The sequence below is a fragment of the Tamandua tetradactyla genome, chromosome 4, assembly GCF_023851605.1.
Source record: "Tamandua tetradactyla isolate mTamTet1 chromosome 4, mTamTet1.pri, whole genome shotgun sequence".
NCBI classification, from domain to species: Eukaryota; Metazoa; Chordata; class Mammalia; order Pilosa; family Myrmecophagidae; genus Tamandua; species Tamandua tetradactyla.
Window position 1 is genome coordinate 52,677,105 of NC_135330.1, and position 15,276 is coordinate 52,692,380.

Genomic DNA, 15,276 nt, shown 5'->3' on the forward strand with positions numbered 1-15,276 from the left:
GTGCCCAGGTCTGGTCCTCCTCACTGATGATTTCTTATGCTGTAATCTTATTTGCCTGGGTCATTGCTTCCTGTTTCCTTGTGTTTTATGACTTTTTGTTACAAACCTGGACATTCTAACATTTAAGTGCCTATCACTGGAATTTAGACTCTGGGGCATCTGTTCCTCAAGGTTGTATCCAGCTGGTGTTATGACAGAGCTTTCCTTGAATGCCAAGAGATAGCAAAAAAAAAAAAAAAAAAAAAAGGAAACTATACCTTTCTCAGTCTTTGCAGACTGGCCTGTGTGAATACTTTCTTTCAGAGCTTATCCATATAATGAGTTTGGAGAATAGCTCTAGGCCAAACTGCATTTGGCTCCTTGGTCCTCTCTGTGCATGCATCACCTAAGACATGCACTTGTGGCCTCAAGAACTCCCTTATTTCTGTGAATACAAATGCCCCCTTTCCCTAGGAAACAGTTTCCTCACAGTCCTGGCAACTACCTTGTATGTCATACAGCCAGCCATGACTTGAGTGCCCTCCCACAGTACTCTGTAGGAGAGCTCTGTGAACCACCTTCTTACATACAGGTCAAGTTCTGGGACAATGAATCCCTCAAGTCACCACCAGGCAGATTGAACCAGATATATATGCTCTCAGAATGTGCCCGAGGATTACTCTGCTCCTTGCAGAACAGGAACCAAGGATTCACACTGGTGTTATGGGTCAGCTCCTTGCCAATCTGGTGAAAGGTGCCAGAGGGGTTAGTCAGAGAACCAGGAGATCTTATGCTTTTAAGTGGCAATTTTCTCGATTGGGTGCTTCCTTGTTACTGCAACCCTTTAACTGTTTTCTGGAGCTTTGAGAAATAATTTTCTGCCAGTTCTTGCTGTTTGTTCAAAGTTTCTGTTAGAGGACAGAGCCCTGAAGTGTCTCACTTTGTCATCTTGATGAGGTTAGGGTATCCACAAAGGACTTTATTATTTTATAAAGAAAATTTGTATGGCTGTTGATTATACCAAGCCACTTCCATGCTCCTTTCTTTTCAGTTAAGAATTTAGAATATATCATAATAAGGAAACAAGATTGGTGGCTCATTATCAAGGGTATAAATACACACCTAATAATTTGACACTTTATTGAATGCAAAGAAAGATGAAGCATCCTTGCTTTCATTGTATGCAACTGAAGCAGGAGCCCAGGGAGGGGAAGAATGGTACAACTTTCCTTGAAGGGGAAGATGTGAGTCACCTCTAGTCCTATCTCATTGTGGGAAGATTAGCCTCTAGAATGGGTGTCCTTCCAGTCATCCCACTCCTGGGCTCTATGTACTATTTTCTCATCAGTATCTTGTTTCTTTTACTCCAGTTTATCCTGTTGAGTTGCCTTTTTGAACTCTGCTGGTGTTGTCTTGACTATCCCTTGATCTGGTAATGCTCCATATTACCGATGCTGATCATACCAGTCATTCACTGTCATGGTTGCCAGACTTGGATAACTGGCTCCACACCTTGACTTGTGCCATATGCTGAGTGAGAATGAAAGGTTTCATTGAAGGCCTGTCTTGAAGAGAGGAGCAAGAAAATGATGACTCTTATAAGGAATCTTTTTCTCTTAAGGTTTTTATCTCCTGATCAATATTCTCAATCTCTTACAAACTGATATCAATATACCTCTGAAGATGAAGGGAATAATATTTCCAAACACACCTATCATCAGCTTCACCACTTTCCACAAGAAATTTCAGTGTAGAAAATCTATGCTCCACCTTATTCGGTTGCTTATATCTCTGTATCTTAGCCTGTCCTTGAGATGCCATAGCAACAAGATTAGGATAGGATAGGGAGGAGCTCACAGGCTTATTTTCAGTAGAGTTGGTCTTGATTTGGGGCAGCTCAAATTCCACCACATGATAGTAATGACACTGAATTAAGTAGTTTAGAAAGTGTTCTCCAGCCAGCTGCAAATGATCTAGACTCTTGGTGGAGTTGACTTGATTCATGGTGAGAGCTCCTTGAAATGCTGGCACTATCAGGTATTTCAGGTTGGTGGAAGCAATCTCTTCCAGGTCTACACCTCTGCTGAATAAGTCCAGCTGCAGTATCATTTCAGCAGCCTTCTCAAGGAGATCCAGTTCCTTGAACATCTGATCCTGGACTGTCCAGGAGCTGGTGCATTGAGTCATGACTTCCACTTCATCTAGAAGCTGCTTGCTGGTTTTGAAAACTTCAGGGAGCCACTGCAGCAGTAACTTCTTCTGCTGCTGCCATCTTGGGGAACAGGAGAACCTGGAAAATGTCTCTAAAATAGGTTTTAAATTTGCCTAGTTCTCATTCTCACTCAATTATCATTATCCTTTACATAAGCTAATTGATCTACTAATTTTTTCCTACCTCACTCCAATTCATCCACCACACTATCACAGAGATTATATTTCTATAGGCATATCTGGCGTGCCAGTCCCCTACAACCTCGTTACATACTACTGCAACTTGTCTTTTTATTTTGTGGCAAGTAAATAAATTTTCATCAAAGACTAATTTTCATAGTCTAAAACTGTACCATGTGGCAATGTGTTCATTGCTAAAAATAAATCCATATATTTTCAGTTACATTCAATGGGTTTAATTCTAAGATCTCAGGTTGTCTTCTGTATTTAGGGATGTTTTCACAAAGTATGAAAAATAAATATAGAAAGTATTCAGAAATTTCATTCATTATTAGGGACTCCTACTGGAATTACTTATATAAATCCACAGAACAAAAGCAATTTGGATGAAAATGGAGCACACATCCTCAGAATGCCACCATGCAGAGAAGTACGAAATAAAATTCAAAGGGCAGGCACGAAGTGTTTCAAAAATATACTAAATACTTGTTCCATTTCATCTTAATTTCCTGAAGAAGATAGAAAGCATTAATCTCCTTTCAAATGGTAATTTTTTGATAAAAAAACAAAGGACGCTAATTGCTACCTTTATTTGTGCTAAGTGTGCAACAATATCTGTGTTCCTCTTTTCATCAACATAATTCAGTAGAATAGAAAAGAACTTTACTTAACCCCTTCTACAATATTTGATCTGGACATATCATTTGTTAATCAACACAATCCAGGAAAGTATATGATTTTCTAAAAAATGACTCACGATTTTTTTATTTTTATCATAAAAGAAAATGAAAGTTTGGAGCAGTTATTTACATAACTAAAAAAAACACTTAAAACACTATATGACTTATGGTCGCTTATTTGCTGTTAGCCCAGGTTAGGCCAAAAAATTTTTTAAATATTTTATTCTGAAATATTATGAATGCCTATGTTTAAAATATTTAATGAAAAAGGCACAAAACTTGCAATTTTTCAATTTATTAAAATAGTGTAAGTAACCCTATAGCAATCTTTTAATATAAATGCAACAATATTTAGATTTCCCATTTTCAGAGCACAATAGGCAGAATTACCAGAACTTCAACAATGCATCTTGAAGTCCTAGATTAAATTCTTTGTTCTTTTTCAGAAATAAACCATTCTGGGTATCACATTTCCAAAATTGATGCTTTTTTTATAAAAGGGATTATAGCAAAAAGTATAGCAGATTTAACAAAAATATTCTAGGTGTAAAATTTTTGTTCCTAGAGGTTTGGAAATTGTGTTTGGATTTGTTTTTATTTCATTTTTATAATAAATGTGTGTAAAAATACAGTCCTTTTGAAAGCAGTTGATAAAAAATTAAAATATATTTATGACGAGAGAAAAATTACCTCCTTTTTCCTCTTACAAATGCAGTCAAACTCATGAACTCTTTTGAATCCTTCAATAGAGTGCTGGAGAATTTCCTTGGAATATGCATTAGTCAAGGTTCTCCAGAGAAACGGAACCAATGGGAGATTATATATGAAATTTACTATAAGAAATCAGCTCATGTGACTGTACGGATGGACAAGTTCAAACTCACAGGGCATGCCACAAGCCAGAAAGGTGATGTGGAAGTTCCTAGTCTGAATTACCCAGGGGAAGCTGGCTGGCTGGGAATTCTGGTAAAAATCAATGTTTCTTTTGAGTCTGAAATCCTTTTTTAATCGCCGAAATCCTCAGTTCTGGCTTTCAAAACATAGAGAAAAGAAGATTACATTATGTAAACTCTCTGGCTTCTAGGTTCAAGATATTCCCTCGCATACCAATTTCATTCTTCTCTACTCTCAGAAGAAAATGGAGAGTTTCCAGAATTAATCATTAGACTCAGATCCTTAGTCCTGCTTATTACTGTTGATAAATCTTGTTTTACCTGTATTTGTTCTCTCTTCCCCTCTAGCCTGTCCTCTTATTCAACAGATACATAGATTTCTTCTATCCTAAGGCAATCTTGCCTGTCTCATTCTACTATTCCCAGTGAGCTCTCACCCCAGCGAGTCAAGAAGAGGTATATATATATATATATATATATGAAGAAAAGGAATCAGGTTGGGATCAGGTTGGATATAGTAAAGGAACTCATTTCAGAAATAATGAATGAGGTGCTGTTGGACAAGCTCGTAGACCTGATATATTTAGGGCTTTTTTCTCTCAATTTCTCTACAGAAACAGTTATTTTTTTGCAGGTAAAGAGTAAATAATTTAATTTCTATCCTTACCCTTTTCTCAAGTTTTGTACACTTTGCCCAGAGTCTACATGCTTTCATTTAACATTTTTCTTTCCTAGACATTTCTAACGTCCTATTTCTTCGTAAAGATATAAAATCAATCTATCTTTATTTCTTGAAGAGCCCTCATTCTTTTCTTTTTATACTTGCTTAGTCCTCAAGCTCACCTTCTTAAAAATCAGATTTATTTTTTAATAGAAGATGATGATTTCTAAAGAAAATATGAATTCAGAGAAAAAAGGTGAAAGAGTTTTAAAATAATTCTTGCTCTAAAATTTATACTTAAAAAATATTCTAAGGCATGTTGTCTTTACAACCCTGTTTTAGAAAGTGGGAAAGAAATTGATATGACAGTTGAGAGCCTCCCAAACACATAACTCTGAGTACACTTGTTGATAAAGTGATACAGAAAGAGTTAACTGAAAATTTATGATACGTGATTATGACACTCAACCATTCCACTAACTGTCTAATCTCTTAATGTTTCTGTCTTCCCTGATTGTTCTACTCTCTGTCCAACAACCATAACATAAACATCTCTTCCATGGCTAATTCTCCCACGGCTTTCTTTACCATCTTAACGAGTATCTCTCCCCTGTAATTTCTAGGTCCTCCCTCCTAATTGTCTGTATGTCAGGTCTATCAGTTTGTACAACACCTCAAATTCATTATTTCTAAAACCAATTCAATTACTACATCTAACCTGATCCCAACCTGATTCCTCTTCTTCATAAAATTCCTTTTGTAGTTTTACTTCCATATTCCCAGTCATTCTTCCCATTTTACTTTTTCCTTCTCCACTCCTATCTTGGCCAAACAGTTGATGATTTCTTTTCTTTCTATCTCCATAAATTATTATACATCAGATATGTCAATTCTGTATGCCCTCCACCCAGACCAACAAGTATTCCTGGTTTTCCTTTCTGAATGCAATTGTATCCTTACTGGGAATATGGCCTTCAGTGTGTGAGGTCCCTTTGACCAATGCTTCACAAAGGCTCTGAACTGAGATTTGTAAAGCTCATTTACAATCACAGAACTCTCATGTTCAACACCCATCAACATCCAATCCATGTTGCTGTGCAAGGACCCCACAATGTTGTCCAAAACTCTTTCCAGCAATATTTAACCAAATTTCCCATATTTTGGTAAAATTAAACACCTCTATTTTCTCCCAATTTTTATGCATATTACTTCTTTTATTACTTCTTTTATGCCTTTACTAATTCTAATCATGTTTATTTTCCTGACTTTTCATTGAAACCACTTATGATTTAAGACTGCTGCTTAAGTTTTTCCTTTCCATCCCAAATATTGTCTCTCTATATGAACCAATAACACTTTAATTGGACCTCACTGAAAGTATCTATTATATTCTGCTTTGTATTATTTTTATCTGTATAATTTTCTCCTGCCCATACTCATTTCTAAATTATAAACCCTTTGAGACAATAAATTATATGATACACAGTATGGAACTCTTCATATAGAAGCTCAACAAATACTTGTTAAGAACTTGCATCAACACCCTTCTTAAAAATTAGAGTGCTCATTAAAATAATTCCTAACAGGCATGCTTTTGCTCCCTCAGGGTTTTTTGTATAAGTCAGGAAAAGAGGTTGAGAACATGAAATATCAGATCATTTCATTTGCTTATCTCACTATTAACGTAAACAAAATCCAACTGATACGGATTAGTGAAGTAATTTTAAGCTACCAAGGGAAACATTATTATATTACTTTATTTTCTTATCACATATTGAAAGGCCCAAAACAATTAGAGTACTTTAAGAGCTTGTCTTACCCCTGAGTATGAATTATAAATGTGGACATAATGAGTGAATGATAGTAATGAGTTTTATCAACAGAAAACTTCTAAGTAAAATAACTTACCTTATAACTGAGATAACCAAGGAGTATGGTTTCAAATAGACTTATCAATGCCACTGAAACCTAAAATATAAATTGTACTTTAATGAGAAAATGCAATAAATTTAAAATATAAACTCATGATCATATTTTAATAATTAAATATGTGCTTTAATTTTTTAAATGCCATATGAAAATTTAGTTTCTGTAAACAGGTGATAGACCACAGGCCAACGTTTCCTGACCCTTTCACTACTGCTCAGTTTGTGATTCGTAATACTCCTTAATAAAAACCTTTTAGGTACAATTCCCAATGTAAAGGTGAGAACAGAATAGTCAGAGTGACTAGACTTTGTAATGATATGCAAAAAAATACGGTTTTGAGAGGAGTTTGTAACATGCAATTACAAACACCTTCCCTCTCCCAGGAATACCACAACCACTTCCTCTATCACATCTACCAAATACTGAAGTCCATCTCATAAAATACAGAAAATAAAAGAATAGAAACTTCACTGAGTATGTACATTCCTATCAGATACCTCATATAATATGAATCATCCACATCTTTCTACACTAAAGAAAATAGTCGACACTGGCACTTCAATATACTTTCAGATTATATTTGAATGAACTTCATATCCCAGTCCCCTTCTGCAGCTGGAAGTACTAGTTCTATATTCTCCTGGACAACTTTTCATCTGTCTCTGTATTCCTCATCATATATACAATTGCCATATCTTAACTGCCAAAAGAAAAAATAACAGAAAAATAAAAAAGCTGGAAAAGATATCCAGTTTATTCTCTTAGATTCTTAGCACCTTAAGATAAATGAATAGCATAAAAATAAGCAAACATAAACAGGAAATGACCCAGATAACAAGTATATTTATTTTTGAGGTTTAAAACAAATCTGGAAAAGAAAGTCAAATGCTTTGGAGGCTTAAATTTTTCTAACAGAAGACTGTTAGAATAAAAGACTTCAATTGAAATAGATTTTAAAAATTGAGAACAACAAAAACAGATGGATGCATGGCAACATAAGGAAAATATATTCAGAAGCACATGCAGTTGCCAGGATTGCTATGATGCTGTGATTAAAAAAAAACCTCACACCTCTTGGATTTTTTGCACATGTCTTCTATCAAAATCAGCCATGCTCTTTTCTAGAAGCACACAGAGCTAGATAGTTTCTAGAACAGCATCACAGCAAATGTTTTTCTTTCCAGTGATTTCTAAATCATTGATTTAGAAATCAGTGATAATATTATTTACAAATGAGTATTATTATTTAAAAATATCGCTATTAAATAAAAGAAGTCTTAATAAATCAAAATATATTTCAATATATTGACTTCATAAAATATCAGCTCAGAGATTAGAGCTCTGATCTAGCGCAGAGATTAAAATACTACATATTTTAATGAATACTTTTCAATATTTGAAAAGGATTACTTGTAAAATAATATGACATTGCAACAGCAGTTGTAATAAAGCACTCAATACAAAAGCAACAAATGGTGAATATTCAAACAAAACAAAATCGATTCCATGGTTACAATCACAATGCAAACATATTTAAAATATTTTGTTGTCACATATGTGCACAGATCTCGCAGTCATCATGACTTTAAAATGTAAACCAAACCTAAAAACTACATTTGATTTAAAAGTTGCTTAAAGGTCATTTCATAAGAAGTTACATCTTGGATTTCTTCCATTTCTTTCAGCTGTCTTTAAACCTCCAATTTTGTCCCATGTTAGTGACTTGATCCTTCTAATTAATTTGTGTTAATACAAACTTGCATTAATTTGTATAAAATAAAATGGAGCTATAGGAGGGAGACAGGTGTAGAGAATATGGGACCTTTTAACAAGTCTGCTGAGGCTGGGATTCAGCAATAAAAGGAATGAAGAAGAGGTGAGGGGGACTCTAGGGGACTCCTCAATAATACAATTCAGACATGTTGTTCTCTCTCGTATTTTCTATTCTTTCTTGAGGACTCCTTTAATACTAGGAAATACTCTTTTTATGTTATTCAGACAAAAATATTTTCTTAGCAACCAATTTCTTACCATTGATGACATGAGCCATGTTTTCATTTGTTTAGTCATTTAACATTACTTACTGAGATTCTACCATGTTCTAAACACTGAGAACATAATGTAAAAAAAGGAAAACATTGTGAAGGGTTTTTGATTAGTATTTCCGAGATTATATAACAGGGGCACCTTAAGTAATTTGGGGAAACTCATGGAACATGAAAAACTGGTTTACTTTGTTTTTCTCAGAAGCTCTTTGAAGCCTAATCCTGAACACCAGGAAATTCTCAAAAGCTAAAGTGCAGAGCTCAGGCAAGCAGAATGAAAAGAATAAAAAGGTTAACCTAAGATAGGCATCCAAATTAACTCAACAGCTAGACAAACATCTTGAATATCAATAGTTTTCTCTCTAATTGTATTTCTGTGAGGCATGATTAAACTGCCAAAGTATAGGAATCAAGCAAAATTGTACATAACCTGCAAGCCCCATAAAGGCAGACTTCTGTTCACCCAAAATATATGAGACCTATGAAAAGAATGAGAATATGTTAGTAAGAAAAAAGGAGTGAGAACTCCATTTATTTTAAAAATCCAACTAAATTTTTAAACATTTAAACACTGCTAGCATAGAAAAGACAAAATATCAAAATTAAAATAAGCATGACTTTAATCTTATTTCAGAATAAAACAATTTTTAGTATCTTTTTTAACTGCATGTTAATAATGTATGAAAAGATAATAGGTCATTATTTAAAGGATGATTAGGACAGGGTAGAAAAATCTCAAACTCTGTATTATTCTTCACTGAAAAGTCATTTAAAGGTGTAATGTAAACTCTAACATTTGAAGATCTTGTGTAAATTCTGCCAATTCGTCATTTTAAAGCTGTTAAAATTTGAGTAATACAAATTCAACTGGACAAGAAATAAAAATTAAAGTCAGTAACTCAGATTTTTATAAAATAATTACCATAACACCAAAAACATGTGGTCAGGAATAGTGTAGAACATTATGCAAGACAAGGAGTGCCGGTCCTTAAACATCCCTTAAAGTGAACTCATTTCTAGTGTTAGAAATTGTTTATAATCTGCAGAGAGGACTATAACATTTTCAATGCCCCATCAGTTATTTTTCCACTTTCTGTATTCTACTCTTGTCTCTGTCATTTGGTATGGAGTTGATTCAAACGGAAGTCATTCCTAGTAATATACTCAGAGCAAAAAATGACATCATTTCATTGTGTTATCAAAAATGTAAATAAAAACCCTGAAAGTCAAACCAAGCCAAACCAAATCAAACTCATCTCCTCTTTATAGTTATGAAATACAACAGGATTTCCACAAAATATTAAGTGCATTTTAAGTCCTTAAGTCATGTCCTTTTTTGAAATATGTTAACCAATAACAGGGACAAATGAACTTAAAAAAAATGTCTTATTTTAAAAAGATTGTAAAATTTTAAAAAGTTATATACCTAGTGTATTAGACCAAAGCACCCTGGAGTTCCAGAATATCTTATATAACTGGTTAAGAATCTTCAGTTACTCCAAACCAAATGTGTGATATTTCTCCTCAAAACTGTTCCTCTTTCACTTTTTCATATCTCAGTAATAGTACCAAATCCCATTGTGTTCAACTATCCCAAAACATAAGTATCTCAGAAATTTATAAATTCTTAATCCATTAGTTGCCACACCTTCTCTTTCCAATTTCTACAGAATTCATTTCAATTCTTTTCACCTCCACCATCACAATCATCCTTATCTTATTTTCACACGTGAACTACTACAAAAGACTACCAACTGGTACTCCACATCTACTTTGACTTCCACAATTTTTTTTCTAACTACAACTACACTGAATCTTTCAAAATGTGTTTGAGACCATGTCCCTCGCAGCTTATTGACTTTGCACTTCTGTTTGGATAAAAATCAAAATCCTTTTTATCCCTTTTCATTTTTTGGCGTATTAAGGTAGCTAAAGGGAATACCTGAAACTGTTGAATGCAATGTAGTAGCCTTGATTCTTGAATATGATTGTATGACTAGACAGCTTTAACAGAGAGACCATGTGATTGTGAAAATCTTATGACTGACATTCCTTTTATCCAGTATGTGGATAAAAGAGTATAAAAATAAAGATCAAACATAATAAATAACAGGAGAGTATGGGGGATATGGGATGTTTGGGGTGTTTCTTTTTCTTTTCTTTTTTCTTTTTATTATCATTTCTACTCTTTTTGGAATAATGAAAATGTTCAAAAATCAATTGTGATGATGAATGCACAGCCATATGACGCTAACTGTGAGCCACCAATGGTACACTTTGGGTGACTATATGGTATGTGAATATATAATATATCTCAATAAAATTTCATTTAAAAAAATCATTATCATGGTGTTCTTAGGCTTATCCAACTGTGGTATGTTCAGTCCTACCACAAGCCGGTTTAAAATACTCTCCTTTGCTTGGAGTTCTTAATTCAACCATCTTTTACTAAGGGAAATCTTCACTGAGGCTTCTGGCCTGCTCAGTGTGGCCACTCTCAGGGCATGTCACTCACCATACCTCTCATGATACTCATCTCAGTTGTTATTTTATATATATTTGTAAACTTAATTTATATATATATATATTTAAAAAATACATGTTTAACTTATTTTTGTCTCTACACTAAGCTGTGAACATTGTTCTGTACATTTTTTTTACTGTCTGTCTCTATGTTAAGATCAAATATTATGTCAATTTAACTCACCATTGGAATCCCAACAACTTGTTAAGTGGATGCATATAGTATGCTTGGCACTCAAAATAAATGAATGGATGGTGCTATAAAGACAATGTTTGGCTAATGAGTAAAGCAATACAATCTTTGCCAAAATGTTTCTCTTATATTCTCAGTGATATTTGAGAAATCAGACCAAGGAAAGATAAGAGTGAAGAGAGGCATATGCACAAATTCTTCTAGATAGAAAAATGACATGCTGCAAAACAACTAAATCATCAATAGATAGCAAAGCAGGAAAAATTATGAAATAAACTGCAGAGCAGAAGTTTGTGAGTGCCTTCAAAGGGAAATTGGTCATTGACATTGATTTCGTAAAAGCTAATTACTTTGAGCTGGGATATTATCTTCGTAGGTCATGGAAATAACATAGCGTATCTAAATTTAAAGAGGATTTTGAAAAAAATACCTGACTTTTTTTTTTTAAAAGGCTAAATCCTGAGGAAAAGTTTTGGTAATCCACAGAAGCACTTCTATATATCTGTGATATAAAAGTTTCAACGGTAAGAGACCTCCAGTGTAAAACCATTTTTTCCATCCATTCCACAAGCATTAAATTGGATAAATACATGGAAGGCCAGTATGTAAATTTTGGTAAAAAGCTAGTGTTTTTTTCATAAAAATATTTTTTTCATGAAAAATAATGCAGAAATGAAGTGCACATTTCTTGGTGACCTCCAAAACAAATGAGGGGTAAAACTGAAACTACAGCCAAGCCATAATTCCAAATGAAGTTCAATCCCATTGATAAAAAGCTCTAGAAGGAAAGAAAACATGTCTAGAAATATTTGCTGCAACATTATATATATTATATATATATTTTATATATATATATAGTTGGAAAAACCCTGAAATCTACCTAAATATCCAATGATGGGGAATTAAAGTAGCATCAATGACAACGCAACCAACAAAAATTACCATGAAAAGCTCTTTCTCCGCCGGCGGCGCTCCCGCTGCCAGCCAGCCATCCCTACTCTCCCTCTTTCTCCGCCGGCAGCACTCCCGCCGCCAGCCAGCCAGCCCTCCTCTCCCTCTTTCTCAGCCGGTGGCGCTCCCGTCGCCAGCTAGCCAGCCCTCCTCTCCCTCTTTCTCCGCCGGCGGCGCTCCAGCCGCCAGCCAGCCAGCCCTCCTCTCCCTCTTTCTCTGCCGGCGGCGCTCCCACCGCCAGCCAGCCAGCCCTCCTCTCCCACCTTCTCCGCCAGCGGTGTTCCCGCCGCCATCTTGCCCTCCTCTTTCCCCTTCTGCTCCAGCGGCGCTCCATCTGCCATCTTATCCTTCCCTTTCTCCTCCTGCTCCGGCGGCTCTCCAACCACCACCGTGCCCTTTTCCGCCTTCACTGGTTTGTCCGCCACCGGCCTCGACAGCCTTGCCACCCTCACCTTTCCTCCTCCAGAACAGCTACTGGGGGAGTGGAGAAGATACAGAGCAGCTCCCGGAGCCATGACGGAAATCAAAGGGACGGCATACCGCATCCTGGAACGGCTGACTGTCTGGGAGAACCAGCTTTGGTGAGATCGCTGGGGGACGCGGGCTTCCCGGGCGGGACGGTAAGCAGCCGGAGTCCCTCCCTTCCTCCTTCCCAGGCCAGCTGGCAGAATTGGGCAGGCGGTCCCCTCAGGGCACGGCGGCTAGCACCCCCAACACGCGAGACCCTCGGACCAACTGAGAGAGTTGGGTCGGAAATCCCCAGACCATGGAGAACGGTGACCGGGGGGTCCCTTCCAAACACGTGACTCCCCGGTCTGGCTGGGAACGGTGCACTCTCCAGGGCTGCGGCGGCTGGTGCCCTCCTGCCATGCTTGGTGCCCCGGGCCGACGAGGAAATTTGGTTGGGCGCTCTCCCGTGCTGCGGCAGCCAGCAATCTCCCCCCGTTCGGACCCCCGAGCCGGCTGGCACTCTTCCAAGCCGCTTCGGTTGGCGAACCTCCCCCACAGCGAGAGTTTTCCAAAGTTAAAGGACCCACAGCACCTTTTACTGGTGGAACCCGCAGACAAACGTGTGCCACGAGCACCACCTACTGGGCAGGATAAGAAAAACAGAACCCAGAGATTTCACAGAAAAATCTTTCAACCCGTTGGGTCCATCACCCAGGGAAATCTAACTAAATGCCCAGACGCCAGCAGAAGATAACGGATCACGCACAGAAAACTGAAAATATGGCCCAGTCAAAGGAACAAACCAATAGATCAAATGAGATACAGGAGCTGAAACAACTAATGCTGAATATACGAACAGAAATGGAAAACCTCTTCAAAAACGAAATCGATAAATTGAGGGAGGACATGAAGAAGACATGGGCTGAACAAAAAGAAGAAATAGAAAAACTGAAAAAACAAATCACAGAGCTTATGGAAGTGAAGGATAAAGTAGAAAAGATGGAAAAAACAATATATACCTACAATGACAGATTTAAAGAGACAGAAGATAGAATTAGTGATTTGGAGGATGGAACATCTGAATTCCAAAAAGAAACAGAAACTATCCGGAAAAGAATGGAAAAATTTGAACAGGGTATCAGGGAACTCAAGGACAATATGAACCGCACAAATATACGTGTTGTGGGTGTCCCAGAAGGAGAAAAGAAGGGAAAAGGAGAAAAACTAATGGAAGAAATTATCACGGAAAATTTCCCAACTCTTATGAAAGACCTAAAATTACAGATCCAAGAAGTGCAGCACACCCCAAAGAGATTAGACCCAAATAGGCATTCTCCAAGACACTTACTAGTTAGAATGTCAGAGGTCAAAGAGAAAGAGAGGATCTTGAAAACAGCAAGAGAAAAACAATCCATCACATACAAGGGAAACCCAATAAGACTATGTGTAGATTTCTCAGCAGAAACCATGGAAGCTAGAAGACAGTGGGATGATATATTTAAATTACTAAAAGAGAAAAACTGCCAACCAAGACTCCTATATCCAGCAAAATCGTCCTTCAAAAATGAGGAAAAATTAAAACATTCTCAGACAAAAAGTCACTGAGAGAATTTGTGACCAAGAGACCAGCTCTGCAAGAAATACTAAAGGGAGCACTAGAGTCAGATACGAAAAGACAGAAGAGAGAGGTGTGGAGAAGAGTGTAGAAAGAAGGAAAGTCAGATATGATATACATAATACAAAAGGCAAAATGGTAGAGGAAAATATTTTCCAAAAGTAATAACACATAATGTTAATGGACTGAATTCCCCAATCAAAAGACGTAGACTGGCAGAATGGATTAAAAAAACAGGATCCTTCTATATGCTGTCTACAGGAAACACATCTTAGACCCAAAGATAAATATAGGTTGAAAGTGAAAGGTTGGGAAAAGATATTTCATGCAAATAACAACCAGAAAAGAGCAGGAGCGGCTATACTAATATCCAACAAATTAGACTTCAAATGTAAAACAGTTAAAAGAGACAAAGAAGGACACTACCTACTAATAAAAGGAACAATTAAACAAGAAGACATAACAATCATAAATATTTACGCACTGAACCAGAATGCCCCAAAATACGTGAGGAATACACTGCAAACACTGAAAAGGGAAATAGACACATATACCATAAGAGTTGGAGACTTCAATTCACCACTCTCATCAATGGACAGAACATATAGACAGAGGATCAATAAAGAAATAGACAATCTGAATATTACTGTAAATGAGCTAGACTTAACAGACATTTATAGGACATTACATCCCACAACAGCAGGATACACCTTTTTCTCAAGTGCTCATGGATCATCTCAAAGATAGACCATATGCTGGGTCACAAAGCAAGTCTCAACAAATTTAAAAAGATTGAAATCATACGCAACATTTTCTCGGATCATAAAGGAATGAAGTTGGAAATCAATAACAGGCGGAGTGCCAGAAAATTCACAAATACATGGAGACTCAACAACACACTCTTAAACAACAAATGGGTCAAAGAAGAAATTGCAAGAGAAATTAGCAAATACCTCGAGGCGAATG

The 15,276-nt window shown here is 36.5% G+C and overlaps 1 protein-coding gene and 1 pseudogene across 5 annotated transcripts in view; both read right to left on the minus strand.

The window, feature by feature from the left end:
- Positions 1–15,276, minus strand: part of KCNT2 (potassium sodium-activated channel subfamily T member 2) — a 450,533-nt gene that overhangs the window by 297,317 nt on the left and 137,940 nt on the right. For all 5 annotated transcript variants that reach the window (XM_077157297.1, XM_077157299.1, XM_077157298.1 and 2 more), the window contains exons 4-5: positions 9,009–9,057; positions 6,513–6,572 (exon numbers count right to left, since the gene is read on the minus strand). In XM_077157297.1, the coding sequence (XP_077013412.1) occupies positions 6,513–6,572; positions 9,009–9,057 (109 nt within the window). The remainder of the gene's footprint in view (positions 1–6,512; positions 6,573–9,008; positions 9,058–15,276) is intronic.
- On the minus strand, positions 1,260–5,195 carry LOC143679087 (immunoglobulin-binding protein 1-like; annotated as a pseudogene).